The 23,226-nt window shown below is 37.7% G+C and overlaps 1 protein-coding gene across 1 annotated transcript in view; it reads right to left on the bottom strand.

Moving 5' to 3' along the window:
• LOC134534814 (neural-cadherin-like) overlaps nucleotides 1-23,226 on the bottom strand; it is a 200,582-nt gene that overhangs the window by 133,382 nt on the left and 43,974 nt on the right. Inside the window, exon 3 of the mRNA XM_063373458.1 lies at nucleotides 17,172-17,287. Coding sequence (XP_063229528.1) covers nucleotides 17,172-17,287 — 116 coding nt within the window. The remainder of the gene's footprint in view (nucleotides 1-17,171; nucleotides 17,288-23,226) is intronic.

Here is a 23,226-nt window from a genome sequence, read left to right as displayed (position 1 = left end):
CGCCATCTTGTATTCATCCGCTGGAGACCGTCATCTTGTTTTCATCTGCTAGAGTGTGCCGATACCATGTAGTATAATTTTATGTTCACCATACCTTTGTCCTCAACTGTTGACATTGAACTTTGACCTTGACCATGAACTTTGACCTTGACCTTGAAATTTGACCTTGAACTTTGACCTTGACCTTGAAATTTGACCTTGACCTTAAAATTTGACCTTGACCTTGAAATTTGACCGTGACATTGAAATTTGACTTTGTCCTTGAAATTTGACTTTCTCCTTGTCGACCATCATGGATCCGACATTTTATGTTCAGTACATGCTACCAGGAGCTACCACCTGCCAGAGTACTCCATCTTGTGTGTGTACTTGTATTATGGAGTACATTTCCATCTGGTTAATTTTATTCTAACCCGCTACAGTGCAGTAATCATTTATTACCGAGGTGCCCCCGCCATCTTGAAATTCGACCGCCATCTTGAAATCATGTAATAATGTAGCTAGAAAAGCGGGAAAAAAATCCAAAATTCATTAAATAAATCACTCATTAACTTACATATTGATTCGATCCGCTCCCGTCCTCGGTTCGATACCCGATCGATGCAATAATGTTTAATTTTATGAAAAAATAATAATTTCAATATACCATGTTCATCATTCTTAAAGAGACTTTAAAACCTCTACTAACATCATCCTATCAGACATCAAGACCACCATATTGGAAATTCATAATTGTAATGTTAGAGATTCGTGAAAAAGTTCAAAATTCATTAAATAAATTTGTAATCTATATACTGATTGATTAAATCGACTAAGGTCCTTGGTTCGATCCCTGGCCGATACAAATCAACTTTAATTTTAAAAAAGTACCAGAAAAGTGTAAGGTTCGAGAAATGAAACACCTCAAAGTCTTTTACAAACATAATATTTATTACACAATTTCTATCCTACTACAGAATCACTTGCGAAAGCCAGCAATCTTATAAACATTTAGCCCTGCATGGACGTGCATCGACTACTTCTTAGCTCCAAATGGCTCCAAATGCTTCAAAAGGCTCCAAATGCTCCAACAGCTCCAAAAAAAGGCTCCAAATGCTCCAATAACCACCAAATGCTTAACACAGCTCCAAATGGCTCCAAATGCTCCAAACGGCCTCCAAATGCTTGACAGCCTCCAAATGCTTGACAGCTTCAAATGGCTCCAAATGCTCCAAACGGCTCCAAATGCTCCAAATGCTCCAAACGGCTCCAAATGCTCCAAATGTCTCCAAATGCTCCAAACGGCTCCAAATGTCTCCAAAAAGGCTCCAAATGCTCCAAACGGCTCCAAATTGCTCCAAATGCTCCAAACGGCTCAAAATGCTCCAAATTGCTCTAAATGCTCCAAACGGCTCCAAATGCTCCAAATGTCTCCAAATGCTCCAAACAGCTCCAAATGCTCCAAACGGCTCCAAATGCTCCAAATGTCTCCAAATGCTCCAAACGGCTCCAAATACTCCAAATGCTCCAAATGTCTCCAAAAGGCTCCAAATGCTTCAAAAGGCTCCAATTGCTCCAAACGGCCTCCAAATGCTCCAAATGGCTCCAACAGCTCCAAAAGGCTTCAAATGCTTCAAAAGGCTCCAATTGTTCCAAGAGCTCCATCTTCAATTGATTCCAACTGATTCCAATTACTTTTCTTATCGAACTTGGCATGGTTACTAACATGTCTTTATTAGTATACATTTTGACTGGCAGTGGTAACGTATTTTGCACCTTTAAGTTATAAGTTTTATTTAGAAATCAGATTTCGATAAATGGTAGATACCATTTGGAAAGAAAATATATTAATTTATCTTCAAGTTTATACACATTTAATTTAAGCCATTATTGTATGTAGCCAGCTTCCCTCAGTTCTTTGAGTATGAAGGATATTTCTTTAATGTTCGAATAGTTTCCTGCACAAAGCGATCCATGTAGTAGTCGTAGCCTGTCAACCAATATGTTAGGATCTTCCCATGAGGTATAATCAAACTCTTCTGCTGCGTTCATCATCCTTGCATGTTTATAATAAATATTATTATCTCTGGTGTCTATCGTTTTAACACCAAACTCAAGGTCACTTTCGTCATCGTGACAGTGATTATCACAAGCTTGATCAGGATAATTTATTTTATTACGACGTTTCCATCGTTTTGGTCTCAAACCACCATCACAGTCTTCGCTCTTGCATGCTTTTGGTGCTTCAGCACAGTACTCAATCATGTCAGCCTTAGATGCGTCAGCACAGTCTTCGTTCACGCCAGCTTCTGATGTGTCACCACAGTCTTCAATCATGTCAGCACCACAAACTTGATCAGGATAATTTATTTTATTACGTCGTTTCCATCGTTTTGGTCTCAGAACGTTATCACAGTCTTCGATCTTGCCTGCTTTAGGTGCTTCAGTACAGTACTCAATCATGTCAGCCTTAGATGTGTCAGCACAGTCTTCGTTCACGCCAGCTTCTGATGTGTCACCACAGTCTTCAATCATGTCAGCACCACAAACTTGATCAGGATAATTTATTTTATTACGTCGTTTCCATCGTTTTGGTCTCAGACCGCCATCACAGTCTTCGATCTTGCCTGCTTTAGGTGCTTCAGTACAGTACTCAATCATGTCAGCCTCAGCTGTGTCACCACAATCTTCAATCATGCACGCTTCAGATGATTCATCATAGTCTTCGACCTTGTAAGCTTCAGATGGTTCTCCATCTTTCTCATTTTCATGGAGACGACTAGATATTGGAGTAAATATATTTTCATTTCTAATGTGGTTACAACTTCCTTCGTTTGTTTTAGATTTTAAATTATTATCTTGATCTAGATCAGTAATTTTAGCATTAGCTTTTTCGCCTTCGTTCCTCTTCCGCGATGTTGTAGCCCAGTCTTCGTTATCTTTATTCATCTTAATTGTACAGGTCTTGTAATGTCTATCCAAGTAATATCTTCTACCAAAGGATTTCTGACACTGACTGCAATGAAATGGTTTTTGACAAGGACCCAAATTACACTCGCTTCTCTCATGTCGTTTAGCATTCTTTCTCAAGGTAAACACCTTGCTACAGTATCTACAGTGATGACGTTTCGATACAGCGTCAGATCCTAAATCGGAATTCATATTAGTTACCGAGACTAATGCCAGATGCAAACTAAGAGTTTTAAATTAGATATATTACTTAAATAGAATTTTTTAATTATTTCATCAGCGAGAATTAATTTATCTCATTCAAAGGTACTTTTTGCAAGTAGTTCTGCTTTTCAACAACAGATGTCGCCACATGTTACTTGCAGGTAAATAATATTTAGTTCTTTTATGCGGGATGCGGGATGCTCACTAACGATCGAAATAGAACGATGGCTTCGCTAGACTCCAAGGAGAAGGAAGTTCGTCCATCCTGTTAGTGCTTCTTAGATTTCTCAGAAATTATTTGACTGAGTAATGATAATTTTTTTTTTTAATTTCCGCCTGATAAAAATATTACAAGTAATGATTGAGTAGCAGAAGTTCACTAATTATATGCAACCTTGAATAAAAAATGACATGCTTCATTAAGTAAAAAAATCCTTCATGCAGAGATAAATTCCTCATCAGTAACCAGAAGCACTCGGAGAAAACCATCAGATGTATAGTCAGGAATAATCAGAAGCACCCAGTGAAAACCATCAAAATATTGTCAAGAATAATCAGGAGCACACGGAGAAATCCATCAAAATATTGTCAAGAATAATCAGGAGCACACGGAGAAATCCACCATAATACTGTCAAGAATAAACGGGAGCACACGGAGAAAACCGCCATAATATTGACAAGAATAATCGGAAGCACACGGAGAAAACCGCCACAAGTTTTCTTTGATATCATAAAATTTCAGGAAAAAATAATAAAAAATAAAAATAAATTAATAAAAAATTTAAAAAAATAAAAAAAAAATACATAAACAGATTCTGCTAGCTTGTGACGGTTTTCTCCGTGTGCTTCCGATTATTCTTGTCAATATTATGGCGGTTTTCTCCGTGTGCTCCCGTTTATTCTTGACAGTATTATGGTGGATTTCTCCGTGTGCTCCTGATTATTCTTGACAATATTTTGATGGATTTCTCCGTGTGCTCCTGATTATTCTTGACAATATTTTGATGGTTTTCACTGGGTGCTTCTGATTATTCCTGACTATACATCTGATGGTTTTCTCCGAGTGCTTCTGGTTACTGATGAGGAAATTATCTCTGCATGAAGGATTTTTTTACTTAATGAAGCATGTCATTTTTTATTCAAGGTTGCATATAATTAGTGAACTTCTGCTACTCAATCATTACTTGTAATATTTTTATCAGGCGGAAATTAAAAAAAAAATTATCATTACTCAGTCAAATAATTTCTGAGAAATCTAAGAAGCACTAACAGGATGGACGAACTTCCTTCTCCTTGGAGTCTAGCGAAGCCATCGTTCTATTTCGATCGTTAGTGAGCATCCCGCATCCCGCATAAAAGAACTAAATATTATTTACCTGCAAGTAACATGTGGCGACATCTGTTGTTGGAAAGCAGAACTACTTGCAAAAAGTACCTTTGAATGAGATAAATTAATTCTCGCTGATGAAATAATTAAAAAATTCTATTTAATTAATATATCTAATTTAAAACTCTTAGTTTGCATCTGGCATTAGTCTCGGTAACTAATATGAATTCCGATTTAGGATCTGACGCTGTATCGAAACGTCATCACTGTAGATACTGTAGCAAGGTGTTTACCTTGAGAAAGAATGCTAAACGACATGAGAGAAGCGAGTGTAATTTGGGTCCTTGTCAAAAACCATTTCATTGCAGTCAGTGTCAGAAATCCTTTGGTAGAAGATATTACTTGGATAGACATTACAAGACCTGTACAATTAAGATGAATAAAGATAACGAAGACTGGGCTACAACATCGCGGAAGAGGAACGAAGGCGAAAAAGCTAATGCTAAAATTACTGATCTAGATCAAGATAATAATTTAAAATCTAAAACAAACGAAGGAAGTTGTAACCACATTAGAAATGAAAATATATTTACTCCAATATCTAGTCGTCTCCATGAAAATGAGAAAGATGGAGAACCATCTGAAGCTTACAAGGTCGAAGACTATGATGAATCATCTGAAGCGTGCATGATTGAAGATTGTGGTGACACAGCTGAGGCTGACATGATTGAGTACTGTACTGAAGCACCTAAAGCAGGCCAGATCGAAGACTGTGATGGCGGTCTGAGACCAAAACGATGGAAACGACGTAATAAAATAAATTATCCTGATCAAGTTTGTGGTGCTGACATGATTGAAGACTGTGGTGACACATCAGAAGCTGGCGTGAACGAAGACTGTGCTGACACATCTAAGGCTGACATGATTGAGTACTGTACTGAAGCACCTAAAGCAGGCAAGATCGAAGACTGTGATGGCGTTCTGAGACCAAAACGATGGAAACGACGTAATAAAATAAATTATCCTGATATAGTTTGTGGTGCTGACATGATTGAAGACTGTGGTGACACATCAGAAGCTGGCGTGAACGAAGACTGTGCTGACGCATCTAAGGCTGACATGATTGAGTACTGTGCTGAAGCACCAAAAGCATGCAAGAGCGAAGACTGTGATGGTGGTTTAAGACCAAAACGATGGAAACGTCGTAATAAAATAAATTATCCTGATCAAGCTTGTGATAATCACTGTCACGATGACGAAAGTGACCTTGAGGTTGGTGTTAAAACGATAGACACCAGAGATAATAATATTTATTATAAACATGCAAGGATGATGAACGCAGCAGAAGAGTTTGATTATACCTCATGGGAAGATCCTAACATATTGGTTGACAGGCTACGACTACTACATGGATCGCATTGTGCAGGAAACTATTCGAACATTAAAGAAATATCCTTCATACTCAAAGAACTGAGGGAAGCTGGCTACATACAATAATGGCTTAAATTAAATGTGTATAAACTTGAAGATAAATTAATATATTTTCTTTCCAAATGGTATCTACCATTTATCGAAATCTGATTTCTAAATAAAACTTATAACTTAAAGGTGCAAAATACGTTACCACAGCCAGTCAAAATGTATATTAATAAAGACATATTAGTAACCATGCCAAGTTCGATAAGAAAAGTAATTGGAATCAGTTGGAATCAATTGAAGATGGAGCTCTTGGAACAATTGGAGCCTTTTGAAGCATTTGGAGCCTTTTGGAGCTGTTGGAGCCATTTGGAGCATTTGGAGCCATTTGGAGCATTTGGAGCCATTTGGAGCATTTGGAGGCCGTTTGGAGCAATTGGAGCCTTTTGAAGCATTTGGAGCCTTTTGCAGACATTTGGAGCATTTGGAGTATTTGGAGCCGTTTGGAGCATTTGGAGACATTTGGAGCATTTGGAGCCGTTTGGAGCATTTGGAGCTGTTTGTAGCATTTGGAGACATTTGGAGCATTTGGAGCCGTTTGGAGCATTTAGAGCCATTTGGAGCATTTGGAGCCGTTTGGAGCATTTGGAGCAATTTGGAGCCGTTTGGAGCATTTGGAGCCTTTTGGAGACATTTGGAGCATTTGGAGCCGTTTGGAGCATTTGGAGACATTTGGAGCATTTGGAGCCGTTTGGAGCATTTGGAGCTGTTTGGAGCATTTGGAGCATTTGGAGCCGTTTGAAACATTTGGAGCAATTTGGAGCATTTGGAGCCGTTTGGAGCATTTAGAGCAATTTGGAGCATTTGGAGCCGTTTGGAGCATTTTGAGCAATTTGGAGCCTTTTGGAGACATTTGGAGCCGTTTGGAGCATTTGGAGACATTTGGAGCATTTGGAGCCGTTTGGAGCATTTGGAGCTGTTTGGAGCATTTGGAGCATTTGGAGCCGTTTGGAACATTTGGAGCAATTTGGAGCATTTGGAGCCGTTTGGAGCATTTGGAGCAATTTGGAGACATTTGGAGCATTTGGAGCCGTTTGGAGCATTTGGAGCCATTTGGAGCTGTGTTAAGCATTTGGTGGTTATTGGAGCATTTGGAGCCTTTTTTTGGAGCTGTTGGAGCATTTGGAGCCTTTTGAAGCATTTGGAGCCATTTGGAGCTAAGAAGTAGTCGATGCACGTCTATGCAGGGCTAAATGTTTATAAGATTGCTGGCTTTCGCAAGTGATTCTGTAGTAGGATAGAAATTGTGTAATAAATATTATGTTTGTAAAAGACTTTGAGGTGTTTTATTTCTCGAACCTTACACTTTTCTGGTACTTTTTTAAAATTAAAGTTGATTTGTATCGGCCAGGGATCGAACCAAGGACCTTAGTCGATTTAATCAATCAGTATATAGATTACAAATTTATTTAATGAATTTTGAACTTTTTCACGAATCTCTAACATTACAATTATGAATTTCCAATATGGTGGTCTTGATGTCTGATAGGATGATGTTAGTAGAGGTTTTAAAGTCTCTTTAAGAATGATGAACATGGTATATTGAAATTATTATATTTTCATAAAATTAAACATTATTGCATCGATCGGGTATCGAACCGAGGACGGGAGCGGATCGAATCAATATGTAAGTTAATGAGTGATTTATTTAATGAATTTTGGATTTTTTTCCCGCTTTTCTAGCTACATTATTACATGATTTCAAGATGGCGGTCGAATTTCAAGATGGCGGGGGCACCTCGGTAATAAATGATTACTGCACTGTAGCGGGTTAGAATAAAATTAACCAGATGGAAATGTACTCCATAATACAAGTACACACACAAGATGGAGTACTCTGGCAGGTGGTAGCTCCTGGTAGCATGTACTGAACATAAAATGTCGGATCCATGATGGTCGACAAGGAGAAAGTCAAATTTCAAGGACAAAGTCAAATTTCAATGTCACGGTCAAATTTCAAGGTCAAGGTCAAATTTTAAGGTCAAGGTCAAATTTCAAGGTCAAGGTCAAAGTTCAAGGTCAAATTTCAAGGTCAAGGTCAAAGTTCATGGTCAAGGTCAAAGTTCAATGTCAACAGTTGAGGACAAAGGTATGGTGAACATAAAATTATACTACATGGTATCGGCACACTCTAGCAGATGAAAACAAGATGACGGTCTCCAGCGGATGAATACAAGATGGCGGACATGATGTCATACCAGTTGATGATATATACCTTGGTACTGGAGGTGGTAGATCAGTCTAGGTAGCTTTCATGGAGGAAGGATCAACCGTTTACTCTCGCCGGGAATCGAACCAAGGACGTACATCGATATAATCAAACAGAATTCAAATACGTTAATTTTTTGATGAATTTTGGAGTTTTTTTCATTAAAATCGGATAATAAATAAAGATTTTCAAGATGGCGTCCAAATTTCAAGATGGCGGACATGACGTCATACTAGGTGAAGATATGTATACTTTGACATAAGTGGTGGGGGTCAGTCTGCCTGCGTCCACTGAGAGGGAAGGATCGGTAGCCATTTTTAATTTTTTTTGCACTCGTCGGGTTCGAACCGAGGACTCCGAACTCCGTGTCTAAAAAGTATGTTTTTTATAAATATTTTATTAAATTTATATTATTTAAATTTTTTTATAAATTTTAAAAAAAATTTCATTAAAATCGGATAATAAATAAAAAAGTTAAAGATGGCGGGCGTAACAAAATTTGCAACGGTGACATCATCATCCAATATGGCTGCCATGACATCCTTATTTTCAAGGTCGGCGGCTTATAAGCGGCTAGCTCTTAGGAGTTTTAAGCCGCTTTTAGGAGTTTTCGTTTTTTCTAGGGCAAAGCGACTTTTGAGGATTTTCGAAATCCTAATTTTTGAACTGTGGAATTATTTGAGATTTTTTGGCGGAAATTTTTTTCAAAAAAATTGAAATTTTGGCGATTTTTGAGGAATTTTGGGCAATTTTTGCCCAATTTTGGTCATTTTTGGCGATTTTTGAGGATCAAATTAAAGGTCAAGGTCAAAGGTCAAGGTCAAGGTCATCCAAGATGGCCGCTGTGACGTCACAATCCAAGATGGCGGTCGACAATCATCAATCCACAGCCAGAAGCCAGTCCCAGAAAATACTGTCCTATACTACTCTGACAAGCTTGTTAAAATTTATTCAACATTCAATTCCATAAAGTTTACCTTTGTATTTGTGAACTTGGTTCGCGCTATACGCAACAGATGGCAGCACCGTGGTTACACAGTTCCGTTTTTGCGCGACTTCCGTTACATTCATGAAAGTACCTCATACCGAGAGCTAAGATGTTACACATAAAAAAATAAATACATATTCCTCGTAATCATGGCACAGACATTCAACCGAACAAAGAGCGATTTCACGCAGCACCCATGTAGCGATGCACCGCCACCAACTGTATTTAGCATGTTACCATCACATATGTTAAATATGGTTATCTTCTGCACATGCCTCCAACAGTGGCTTATGTTTTTCCAGTAGCCTGTCAAAATCAACTGGTATTAACAAATTAACAAATTAATAAGTGCAAAGTTTATTTTACGCAACATCGACTTCGATAAACACAATCACATTATCTATGTCACCATGAATAAAAAATGCGACATATAACAATTTATAAATCAGCTAAGATTCGTAATAAAAATTAATGTAAAACTTGCTGACGATAACTGCACATTGAAAAAATAACATAATTTTGATATGCTAGCATTTTTGCTCGTTTTAACTGGATGGAATAAACGGGAAATTGGCAATATATAAAGAACCGTGTGCTGGTGATTATGAGTTGTAATTCTTGAATAATTCGACCGTTAACTAGCCCTTGGAACTTAGTGATATTAAGTGCACTAAGAGCAAACATAGATCGACGGTGAATGGTCAGGTCACTCGCTTGTCAAAGGCAATCGGAATTTCGTAAAGGGAAGAGGTGGACGCACATAGTGCTTTGACGTACTAAGAATGGTTCGTGCAACGAGGAAGATTAAATTTTTTTTTTTTATGGACATACGCCATTGCTGGTTTTCACCTGTGTATCACCTGACTGTATGTTCGTCTATGCCATCGTCGTTGTGTGGTCCAGAATATCTGTTCTTTGTATATTCATTGGAATTGTCCAAGTTAGTCGTTTGTTTGTATTTTATGTTCTTGTCGCACCTTCCTCGTCGTTGTCAGTCCATTGTGGTCGCCTGTGTCGTGATATTTGTTCCGACTAATCCCTTCCACGTAATTCTCTGTGTTGTCTATGCGTTCACAGATTTGACATCAGCTGATTTTGGCTTGCTTTTTGGGTGTTTGTGTATTCATATTTCTTGTCCAGTTGATAAAAATGTTTCAAATCATAGTTCTATGACATTTTGTAAACTGGACATGAGCCAGCTTTGCGCGCCACGAAACGTATTTTCGGCAGATTTACTGGCAAATAAACCGTCCGATGTAAGCTAAAACGGAATGAAACCTGAAATTCTTCTCAACCGAGACGAACGGTACCCACTTTTACCTCTCGTGGCTGCCTCTCGGTAACCGCTCCGAGAACTGCGTTTAATCAATGCCCGAAGAGGCATCCGTGCAGCATAATCCGGGCTTACGTGGGCTGTTTTATTTTTAAACCTCAGCCCCAACTGTTTTCCGTTCGCCGAGCAGCTGATTCCCCATCGATACTTCCAGTTATTGATATTTTGTTTCCAATTCCATCGCCGATATGAATTCAGCCGAGTAAATCTGTGGGTAACCCGTGCACCGCGGTTCCAGAGCGCGACTCCGGCCGATATTGTTGGAAGGGCGAGTTTGGAGGAGTGTTAGCGGGGGAGCGGGAGGCAAGTGGGGGAGGGGGAGGGATAAATTACATTTTCCCTGCGACTGTGCGGAACTCATTAGACAAGTCTTTGGAAACCGGATTAGCCCACGTACATAGGTGCATGCATCTTGCAGATTAAATGGTCCTCTTGCACTGCCATGCAAGGGAGTGTGAATTTACACATGTGTGGGAACCAGAGATCAAAAAAAGCACGAATTATAACACCGTCGTTTACAGTAAATATCCCGGCAAGGTGTGTAATGAATGAAGATGTCTAAATGGCCCTTTGTTCTAGTCAGCGTGAGGTAGCAGGTACTAATTTGCTTCCAGTGTTGAAGTGAGATGCCTTAAAAAAAGGCTATTCATACAAAGTCTAAATGACACAGGAACTTAATTTTTTTTATTGAGGTCCAAATACATCATAAGCGACGCGCTGCACGAGTTTGAATCTTACACATCAAATGTTTCACATTTTTGCTACGTTGAAAAAAATCTAGACGTTTATAACAATTATAAACCAAACATAATCCTCACATAATATTTATGAGTACACTATATGAAGACGTTTGTGATAACGCGATGTAATGATGAAAATCCCAAAAATATATTTCAAAGCTAATTTATATGGCATAATATGCACATATGCAAAAAAAAGCGTTAATACTCAGAAATTCATACAAAATTGTTTTCTAATAATTTGCTTATAAATAGAGACATTATTTAAGCGTACTGCTTTAGTTGCGGATCATTGATCTACATATGCCAAACTAAACCTGTAAGGCGTGATTATTAACGATTCTACTATTGTAGAACAGCTCCAAAACTCTCATTGATTTTATATTTATTAATTGTAATTAATACAAACATAAAAAGTGTAAAAAAATTCCAAGATGAAAACAGCGTATAGGTGGAATTTAATTTCCTCGTGAGATAACTACAGAGCGAGAATATTAAATATTGTTTTTATCCAACAAAAGAACACCGAAGGCGGATAAACAATATTGCATCAGTATTTCATGTGGAGCTTGTATAGCGTTTCTGCGGCACGGGGCGTGCGGAAAGGCCAGACAGACTCTGCGAGAGAAACCCTGGACCTGTTTTCGCGAGTAAAATAAACAGGGCCATGCGAAACATCCGGCTCTCGGATGGGGGAATCTTCTCTTTTGTAGTTGACTTTGGAGAGAGCATTCCTCTCGGGCCGCTGCGAGGAGCTACTGCCCTCCCCCCCCCCCCCCCCCCCTCAGCGCCTGCTGTGTGCTAACACCGGCGCACGGCGCGAGGACTGCTCCAGCATCACCTGCCCGCGCCCTCCCAGCAGACCGCCCGGGAGAGATCTGCCAGCATCCGTGGCTACACCTCACATCAAACTGCTCGGAAAAACAACGTTACAAACGCATATTTCCCTAATCGTGCGTACCAAAACAAGCAAATAAAAATTCACTCTTTCAGAATGACGCCAACTAAAGGATTGCAGTTTCGTACACTCCGTTCAGGATATGTTATTACGATTTACACAAAATTTCCAGCAAAAATTTAAACGTTGACAGTTAAATACTGTTATTACATTACAAAAATTATAATGCATACATGGTTACCTTGCAGTTTGTCTTGGGTTTATGATTGGGTATTAGCATTTTGTTTAATTATTTTTATTAAAATATTAATGGGTTTTTGCAAATTATTTTAAATAAAAGCATAGTAAGATACACGTATAATATTTTATAAAATGCTTTTTTTTTAAACAAGTTCTTATTTAATGGCTGTTATGAACTTAAATGCATTTTTGATGTCAGTGTTAGCATGCAATAAAATAATGAAATCATGTGTTAAATATCTTTTTTAACCGTTCGTATGTAGACTTCGTCTCGAAACTCTCTATTTTTAGCAGTCAATAATTATGAAATAAAACTTAAGTTTTCCCAAAATCCTGAAAGCCTCGAGGTTTCGGGTGAACATTACTTTTATTGAAATGCTTTTATGCAGTTTTATGAGCATGAATGTATGAATCCTCGTGGTGCATCGCTGTTGCACTCGTACCTCGGTCCGAGCGGTCGCCGCATGCGCACCGACAGTGGACGACACCACACAGCTCCATCACCACTCTCAAACCTTCATGGGATGGCTTCGTACTTATTGTTGCGACAGAATGCAAAGAATCCGATAGTCGTTTGCCTCCAGAAACACAGAAACAGAATATTAACTTTGGACAAACAAATGGGAGCAACTACACTTCGGTGGCCAGACAAGACAGCAAACAACCGAACACAAATCACTTCTTCAACGTCTTGAAGAAGAAAACTGGGACGCTTCTACAAACGTTTAAGTGCAAAAAAACTTTACAAATAATATTACACGTGCTATTAATGATTCTTCATGAACATTAGCCTTTTCGATAAAACATTATTCTCTTTTTTGATAGTGAGACTATGAGTTACAAGCAATGTACCCCACCTAAAGGAATGCGTGAAAAAGTTTTTGTGGAAATTTTTCTGTCTGGAAAGATTTTCTGTAAAAATATGACACCATATTCTTTTCAGGAAATTATTATTTTTTTCCCTATTACTAACGATAAATTTACGTACACCAGTAAAACATTACAAGCTTTCTATGCTGTAGCTTGTGCACGTATAAAATGCTTACTATTTATCCTCGATAACAAACGTTTTATATCACATGTAAAATTTACGTTACTATTATATTAAAATACAGGAAAAATGTTGATGTTAAAAAGTAGGTATACAAATGTTGTATATGCCATTATGTATATTTATAAATCGGGAATTCAGGAAAATAGTAAATTAAAAAAATGAGCTAAAAAACGTTGACAAAATTTATTGTATGTTTCTTTGAAAGTAAAACTTACTGGAAAAACTTCCGGTATGTAGGACATTTTCCGGTAAATTTAAGAAAAAAAAACATCAATACTATTCCTGAAATCCAACATCTCTACTACCCACACCTTTCAATCTTCTTGTTTTTCAAGGGGTGAGGAAAGTTAAAAATCTCTTCGAGATAAGCCCAACGTTTAGGAAAACAAAGATTGAAAAGTAAATTTGAACAGCTTGAACGTCAGCTAAGCCCTTGGGCCACAAGGTCCACCGACGTAACAATGTCAACAGCTTCGCTGCGTTCTCTGCAAGGAGATCGTCTCAGATGTGAATTAGAATTGGCATAGTTCGTATACACAAATAGTGACGTGTTTTGTACCTCACGACTCCCACAAAATTACATAAAACAAAAACATAAATTCGCTGTGTTGGTTTTTAAAATCTATAATATAGATGCGCGCGTGTGTGTGTCACTGACGTATTATCAACTTATAATCAAGCGTGGCGGCGAGAATTTTTTAAACTACAACTAGCTGTAATACTTGCCTAACTAATTATTTATACATTTTTCCTAAAGTAAATATTACACAGTAGTTTTGGAGCTGATTTCATATGAATTTGGTACCCTGAATTCAAATATGGCATTAGTTTTTGACTTAGACGGTCAAATTTCTAAGATTTAACTTTTTAGTAAAATGTAAGTTTTACGTTAGTTTAGGTTAAATCTATGAATCAAATCTAAAAATTAAACATGAAATTCTTATTATTAAATTACACAAATATTATTATATTATACAAATATCATTATATTATGTAAATATTATTAGTATATACTAATATTATTATGTATACAAAGATAGTACCAAGTCATCCATGGAATTATCTTCGAAAGCTTCTTTTTCGTGAACTTCTTGAATATATCTTGGAACAGTCCCTTTTTAAACTCCAGCAAAAATCTGCATCATTGATGAAATATTTCATCTTGCTCCTGAATGATGTCTCCTAAATTTTCAGGACAACGGTTTAGTTGGCTGTGTAAATAGTGCACCTTAATACTCATGTTGCACACAACGATATGAAATTTTTAAGCATATCGTTTAACAGTTCAACATGAGTTCTGATTTTCGTTGGCCTAGAAAATTTCCGACAGCTAAAACAAATGAAGTCCAGTATTTTCGCTCAGCCTCATTCATGGAATTTACGAAGGTTTGGTCTGTAACGAATTTTCTTATTTCTGGATCGTTAAATATTCCTGCTTTAATTTTATCCTTAATCAAGTGAGGCAATTTTCCCCCTATAAATGCAAAGCATGATCCGTCCTTATCAAGAGCCTTTAAAAACTGTTTAAAAAGGCCCAGCTTGATATGCAGTGGAAAGATGATTTTCTCTCGTTCAACTAAGAGTTCGTTAATAACTTTTTTTTCTCCAACGATCATGTCTTCTCTCTTAGGCCACTCTTATCTAACCCAGTGGTGTGTTTTATCTCTGCTATCCAAGAGGCACAATAAACAAGGATATTTGGTGTGGCCACCTTGCTTTCCGAGGAGAAAGTTTAGAATTTTAAAGTTCACACAAAGCACCCATTCATGTTCACGATACCTTATCTTCTCCAAGATCAAAGCTATGGTGCTATATGTTTCTTTAATTGCTGTTGAGTGAGCAATTGGTCTTGAACAATATTTGTTCCCATTATGTAGAAGAACACATTTAAAACTTCGCTTTGAACCATCAATAAATATGCGACAATCATATGGAACATATTCAGGAAGAATAATTTCTTTTCCAGGAGTCCTATAATAGCGAGGCAAATTACAAGATTTTCTTCATGAGAGAAGAACTGTAGCTGACCCTTTTTCTCTTGTACGGTAAAAAGTAATTTTGGTTCCTTGTTCCAGTAATTTTTTTTCTTTCAACCTGGATGACAGTAATTCAGAAGCTTCTTTTGACAGGTTAATATATCTGACGAGGTCATTTCACTCCTCCTGGTTGAAACGTTGGGGAATTGTTGACATCCCCTCATAATCACGGTCACCTTCATTAGTGTCATAAGGGTGGTTATAGGGACAACACTCGTCCTCAGAAAGCTCTGGAAGCTGGTGAAAAGCTGGGATCGGTACTTCCTCTGAGTGTGGGACTGGGCGTCTTGCAGAGACTAAATCAGGATAAGTCCACTTGCTACGGTTGTTTCGACTTATTTCAGTAATATTTACTACACAGAAATAACAGTCATCTATGTGGTTTTTGGGTGCTCTCGAAAGCATCGGTACGCCGAATTTCAAACTTTTTCTTTTACCGCTAGTCCACTGGCGTAAATGGTCTGTACAAGTTTTACAAACCTGATGCGGTGCCCAGGTTTTATCCTGATCACCGAGTTTAACATCGAAGTATCCACGATGAGCTCTTTACAAGGTCACTAACAGTCTTTCTGATATCTTTTAATGTACATTCTCCGCATATGTAGCAAAACACATCAGGATGATTTACACAACATCTTCTGCTGGAACTCATTTTTTATCAACTTCGGTCTATCCTGCACGGCTAAAACTCACCAACTGACCTCAAATATAGTTTAAGCGTTAAATTGAACGATGGGATTCCCATCCTGGGTTTCCCAGGGACGAAGTGGGGATTCTCTGCCTGGGATATCCCTGTGACGAAGTGGCTTGAGTCAAGCAGGAGGTATTACTTCTTTTTTCACACTTATCTCAAATGTATAACTGATAGAAAAAAATTACATATTTAGATTTTGCGCCATAAATGTAACTAAGATGAGTTCCCAAATTCTAGGCACAAATATTTTCTTTCTTGTTGGTCTGTGTTATTTATGAATTTTGAAAATTTTAGTTCAGTTGCAATTTTTCTGTAACCTAACTTAATGCTAAACAATAAAGTGTTGAGGCATTCGAAACATGGCCTACATTTAATAATATCATATGATTTTAACTATAAGGGCCCGATTACAAAGGTAATGTCCTAAACTTTGGCCGACGGACACTGATCACTTTTTGGCCTACGTGACCTTCTGATGTCATGAGCGGCGTGGGTGATGGTCCGAATACATTGGTCCACTTGGAATTTTCTCCGAATCTGTGTCCTTTGGTAGCCTAGAATAAGAAGAACATTCATGATGTTTGCTGTTTCTGGTTCCTGTTTCAAGGAACAGGAAGCCAAGAAGACCAAAACAAATGCGACCGTCGTTTTTTATTTTTAAGCTGTGTGATTATTATTAAATAATTAATATTTACTTTTTCCTTACCAAATAAATAAACATTATTGGGGTCCCGAAACTTTCACAACTTATATGAATATTCAAAACAGCTGCGTACTCATTATTTACAATGCATTAAAACAACAAAAAAAAAAACAATCGAAAAATCCTTTTTTTGGGCGCTATATATTTACTACGTTCTGGTGAATACTTTATAAATCAGTATATTCGGACGTATGACATCGCGTTGGTAAATATGGAAGTTTTCCGCGCGGCAAGGTGACGTCATTCGCGTTATGACAAGGACAGGTTCGGTGTGTTGTGACGGGGCTTGAAGCGGTGAGCGACGCGCGACTGCGGCTCACCTTGCTCTGGGTCTCGTAGTCCAGCTTGCCCGCCACCTGGAGCGCTCCCGTCGCCCGGTCCAGCGAGAACACGCCCCTGGTGTTGCCGCTGCGGATCTCGTACCGGACACCGGGCGCTGCAACACGCACAACCTCACTCTCACGGACCGCCCTCGGCCAAGTCGTGGCAAGGTGAGCTGTTACAACTCCAGTAACTCCAAACCGCAAGTGTTACGTAGTAGGCTCTGTATGAAAAAAAAGGATCGCTTTAAATCAGTTGATTTCTCGACCCTGATGATGCTGCAGAGTGAAAAGTTAAAAAAATCTACCCCTTCAACGCAGCTCAACCTCAAAGGCCGCGATACTTTATTAGACAATGTCAGCGAAAGCATGAATATACCTTAATATAATTATTGTCACTTGAACAGAAACAAGGAAGAGCTATGAGCGTCATCTGACGTTACCTGTGCAAGCAAAGCCGTGAGCTGGCGGGCAGTACTACCGCACTGCTGCATGCGACTATGTGACTTAGGCCGGTATTACAAACAACAAAAATAAGGGTTTAGGTGTTGAATATGCTACACCTATATCTTAACCTTATTCCTAATGCACGATAGGACACCGCCAGATGATTATTTTAAGGGACCGGACTTTGGTGTCCTATCCGTTGCTGATTTGTTGCCCAAATTCCGCGTATGTGCAGAGCTGACTTTTTCGTTGATTTTGTCCAGATGGCGGACCCGCGTCTGGCGCCATTAACCTGTATATATAGTCACTTTTGTGATCATCGGAGGACGTAGCAAAAGTGTTGGTGTGCCAAATGAAATTTTATGATAGCGAAACGGTCTTGGAATATATTTTTCAAAACTTTAATGACTATAACAAGAAATAATCACACTTAAAAAGAACTTGAGAAATTTTGAAAGGCTGTTCTTTTTGTGCGATGGTGCTGCTATCTCAAGTATTTTTGTCGTAACATTTGTATCGATGGTTACAAAAGTCCGCTAGAATGCGCTGAAACTATTTTATAGCCTTGCGCATGGCACCGTTAATTAAACGGGTTGCCGAATTGATTTCTTCCTGGGATTTGGTTTGGATACGTTCTGGAATACGGCCCGGGAGATAGGCAGTGCTTTTTCGCTACCTTACTCGAACGTCTTGGAATACCGCCCTTAATGCTGCGAATAAGTTCTTCAAACATTCAGTTGGATAGATTTTTTAATATAATTGGCCACGCTTAATGCTTTTGAATTGATGTTAAAAAGCGGCATTTCTTGGAAGCAGGCATCAGCATAGCCTGAAACTTTTTTCTCTTTTCGTGCGATAACATAATGCGCCTTCCTTAAGCAGTTTCCTGGAGAAGCATGTATGGTTTTGAAATTTCTACAGCATGATTCCGCGATAGATAGGGATGTATTTGTGATAGTGAGGCGGAATTGATAAGTGCGCCGCTCGCTGGTGCTTCTAGCGCGGTATCGCCTCTAAGCACAAAGCTGTGGACTTGCGCGCAGTCTTCTCGTCGTGTATCGTACAACTATGAGATTTGAGCGGTAACCATAAAATTAGATGACGGAGAAATGTAGATAAAAGTGTTATGCAAGACCCTTACGTGCTTTTAAGAACATTACTGGGCGTTCCATGTTAAAAATTTATTCTGAAAACATGCGTTTTAGCTCTTTTCACTCTTAAAAAAATACAGTTTAAAACGAAATACGTATGTGTGCCCGGGTAGGCGAGCCCCTTCAGTCTCACTGACGCCAAATAAAGGGGGATGCACAGGAATCAAAAGCAAATCTGGGTATCATCAGTTTTTAAGTTATAACTTTTTTCTAGCACCTGAATTTTAAAAATCTGGCAATGTTAAAGCATCTATTTAATAAACTCTAACACCGACTGACGGAAAACGCACAGCTTAAACCGGTGAGTCTAGAAGCATGGAATTTTGCACAGGAATTCCTTATATAAGACAGGTGATTACTAAAATGGATTTTTGAAAATTCATGCCCTAAAGAGGTTAAATAGGATATGAAAGTTTGTATGGAAGTTGGTCATTTTTGAAGTTTTAAATGTGGAAATTAATGTGTAGGCTTCTGTTTATGAATAAAAGTCAGTTTTATCAGCGTTTTTGGTAATTCATCAAAAATGTGGATCAAAATACTTTCCAATCAGGCACACGGCTAGAAGTATATAAATTATTGGAATAACTGAAGTTAATAAGCACTATCTGCTACAAATAGTTTATATTGTGATGTAAATTGCGTTTGGTATTGAATTAACTTTTAGGAATAACTAGGTCAGATAAAATACTGTCGAAACGGACTAGGTAGTGGCCTTTGAGATTCTCTTAATGTATGTTATCTGCTTTAAAGAAGGCATCAGACAATACAAAATTGTTATTATTGCATTACAAATTTTGCAATCAATATGACGTCTATGTATTCCTTTTAAAAATAAAGTCAATCTGAAAGAGATTGCATACAATTCTTTAGAATATAGTTACCTTAAAATTATCATAGAACCTGAAAATAATGTGCACACCTGATTTAAAAACATAAATTTGGTCACATTATATAATTAAATTATAAAAAATCATTAACATAATTTTAAAAAAGAAATTAACATTTCAGGATATTGAAAGCTTACTCTTGATTGAAATCTAAACTAAACATAATCATTTTCAAAAATTAAAAAAGAAAACATATGAGACAAGAAATATTAATTGTGCTAAGAGATTTACATTTTAAACAATGCAACACTATTTATCCTAAATTACTATGATCTATGAAAAATCATAATTCACCACAGTTATATGTCTGTGAGAAACTACTTCACACTGGGGGTTGCATTTAATGATTGCAACCTTCTCAGACGCAGGCCGAAGAAGTTGGTTGTGTTCTTCCACAACCTGGCTTATTACCTGAACTTTATTATTTTAATGTTGGGGTACGACACGAAAGATAAATTTATCATTCCTAACTCTGAGGAAAACCTGATTACTTCATTACTTCCTCCAAGAAGTTCTGTGATAAATTATGTACTGGAGTGTAGTCTGCGAGGTAGAGCGTGTGTACGAGTGTCAGTGGCTGAACGTAAACACCGACTTTGGACAGTTTCTGCACCTAAGAACAATGCAATCTTTAATTCGTAAAGATCATGAATCATCATTGTTGCAGATTTAGTATAAATTTATGACACAAAGTTTGGTGAAAAGTTTTGCGTGATTTCACGATTACTCGTTTCAAAGTAAATTATTAATGAAATTTCTCAAATATATTTGTACCATAATCCTAAGACTGTAAGGTAATATAAAATACCTTACGATAATGTAAATTTTTTCTTTGATTGTACTTCTTTAAATTTTTGCTCCTGGCTTAGGGATAGGTTAAAACTATTTAAAACGATAGTCAGTATTTACCGACAACATCCGTTTTATTGTCATGAAACTTCAATATGGGAAAATGTCTGTCTCCTGTATGAAGGATATATAATTTATTCCTTTAGTCAGGGGAGTTTTAAAACCTTCTCCCTGGGTTCAGGACCATGTGTTTGTGACGTACCTTTTACTTTCATCCCGCGGAAGGCATTGGCAAACAAACGCAGGATCATCCATTTTCGGAAAGTTTAGAGGCGTCACAGCTGTCATCGTCGTGGTTCTCACGACACTCAGTAACGTGTAATACGTCTCATCACACACTCGCTCTTATATGTAGCACTAATGGTTTATTTAGCAGGTGATTTCCTATACATGACTCTTTGAAAACAGAGTTAAACATTACACGGACACGCGCCGCACAGTGCAATGAGTCCGGCGAATGGGAGCGAGGACAGAGCGTGGACAGAGCGTGGACAGAGCGTGGACAGAGCGTGGACACAGCGTGGACAGCTGACGGACGATCCTCGCGCAGCCGGAGAATCCACCCGGAGCACCGAAGGGGTAACGAGGTGCAGCTTCCGTCAGCAAGGCCTCGGGGTTGTTTGACGGGGTCGAGTTGAACTTCTCTCTGTTGCGAGACGTATCAGCGAGACCCTGCGTCGATAACACTTTGCTTGCGGCGAGCCAACTGGACTCTCTCGGGTCGAAGCCGAGGCGAGACTGTTGATCGGGGGAAAGGTAACGCGTAACTCCAAGAGTTGCTATGGAGAACTTTGGTACAAAACAAGAATATCTCCCCTTTCACCAACACGCTGTTTTATGATACTGGTTTTTAGTTCACCAATGATTTGGTGTATTTGTGAAGCAGGATTTTAAAAACTGGAAACAATTACTGCGGTATTCCAAGATGTTCGGGTAAGGTAGCGAATAAGCACTGCCTTGTTGGGACTCGACCGTAACCTAACTCGCGGGCCGTATTCCAGGACGTGTTCAGATCCGAATACCAGGAAGTAAAAATATCGGCAACCGTTTTAATAAACGTTGCCATGTTCAAAGCTATAAATTAGTTTTAATGCACTCTAGCGGATGTTTCGCATCCATCGATGTAATTGTTACAGAAAACAAAATACTTGCTATAGCCGTAAATTTGAGGTGGAATTTTTTAACTTTGCTGGGTGGCTAACCTTCTAATAGCGAAGGACAATGACACAAATTACAACACCCACCTGATAAGATTGGTATTTCTTATGGTATGAACACCAAAACACAGCCCCTGACCTTTCACCCCTCTGACTTTATGTTATTTTGGTTTGAGATAGAACATGTTCTTATAAGCACCTACCAATCACACCAGTAAAATTACAGCGCTCATCTATAGGAACTGAAAAGTCTAATTCCAGGGTTCGTGCACTCTTATTTCAGCCAACGTTTTCCCTTTTCTTGTTTTACCTATCTCATCTAACATTTTATCTCTGTCTCATCGGTCTATCTGGTAAGATAGCAGATATGCTACAGTACACATCATCAGGACACATTTCAAAAAACACATATAACAAGCGGAATTGACTATAAGATGTTGTCTTGCTCAAAAGATATACAGTTTGCACTGTTATTTCCACCAAAACATTGAAACCAACACTGCCAGTCTGAAAAAGAAAACGAGTTTTCTTGTTTGATCAAACTTTCAAACAAATAATGATAAGTTTTAAGATTCTAATGTATTTGGCATTATATTTATTTTCAATTTTTTATTAAATATATTACTGTCCTATGTTTACTATTTAAAAAGGTTTCAATTGTGGTATCAGTTACATGTGGTTTAGTATGCGAGAATTATGTTTCATAATTTGTTACTAATTGATTTGTTTATTTAGTTTTTAATGTTCGTTGTAAGTTGTTCATCATGAGCTTTTTATTGTCTTTTATTTATGTAAGCGTAGATTTGCATGTTTGTTTTGTTATAACTTTACATTTAATTTTACAAAATGTATGTGCTTAAATTGTATATAAGGTGGCACGCTTATCTTAGCCACGTAAAATATGTCGATAAATAAATACATTATTAGGTGTGATCATGCGAAAGTATATATATATATATATATATATATATATATATATATATATATATGATTCAAATTAATATACAGTGGTGGAATACAATACGTTTAATTATTTGTCAGCGATAATCAGATATGGATTAATAACATCACATAACTTTATTACTAAATATTTTTCGTTGTAAGAAATAAAGATATTACATACGAAAAAAATACAAATAATGTTTTGTTTTTAAGTAATATAAGTTTCCCTGTGTTTTGTTCTTAAATAATGTAAGTTTCTCTGTGTTTTGTTCTAAAATTATTTTAATTTTCCCTGGGTTTTGTTCTTAAATAATGCAAGTTTCCTCGTGTTTTCCCAAAATTTTCTTGTCTGCAGGAACCTTAAATGTATAATTTGTATAATTTTTTTTAAGAATGTGCTATTTTGATTATTTTCAGTTGTTTAGCCGTCCATTTGCCCGAGCCTCATTGCGCTGGTTGGCCTTAAATCGTCAAATTTGACCAGCTGATTTTGTCTTGTTTCTTTTTTGTTTTTGTATTTATTTTTGTTGTCCATTCTTGAGGTTTTTCTATGCCATCCAGGGTAAATTAGTAATGGCCATTTGCATAAAAAAAATAATGTAATTTTATTATAAGTATTAAA

This window comes from Bacillus rossius, chromosome 1 (assembly GCF_032445375.1).
Source record: "Bacillus rossius redtenbacheri isolate Brsri chromosome 1, Brsri_v3, whole genome shotgun sequence".
Lineage (NCBI taxonomy): Eukaryota > Metazoa > Arthropoda > Insecta > Phasmatodea > Bacillidae > Bacillus > Bacillus rossius.
The sequence above is the reverse complement of the archived record's forward strand: the minus strand, read 5'-3'. Positions and strand labels throughout refer to the sequence as shown.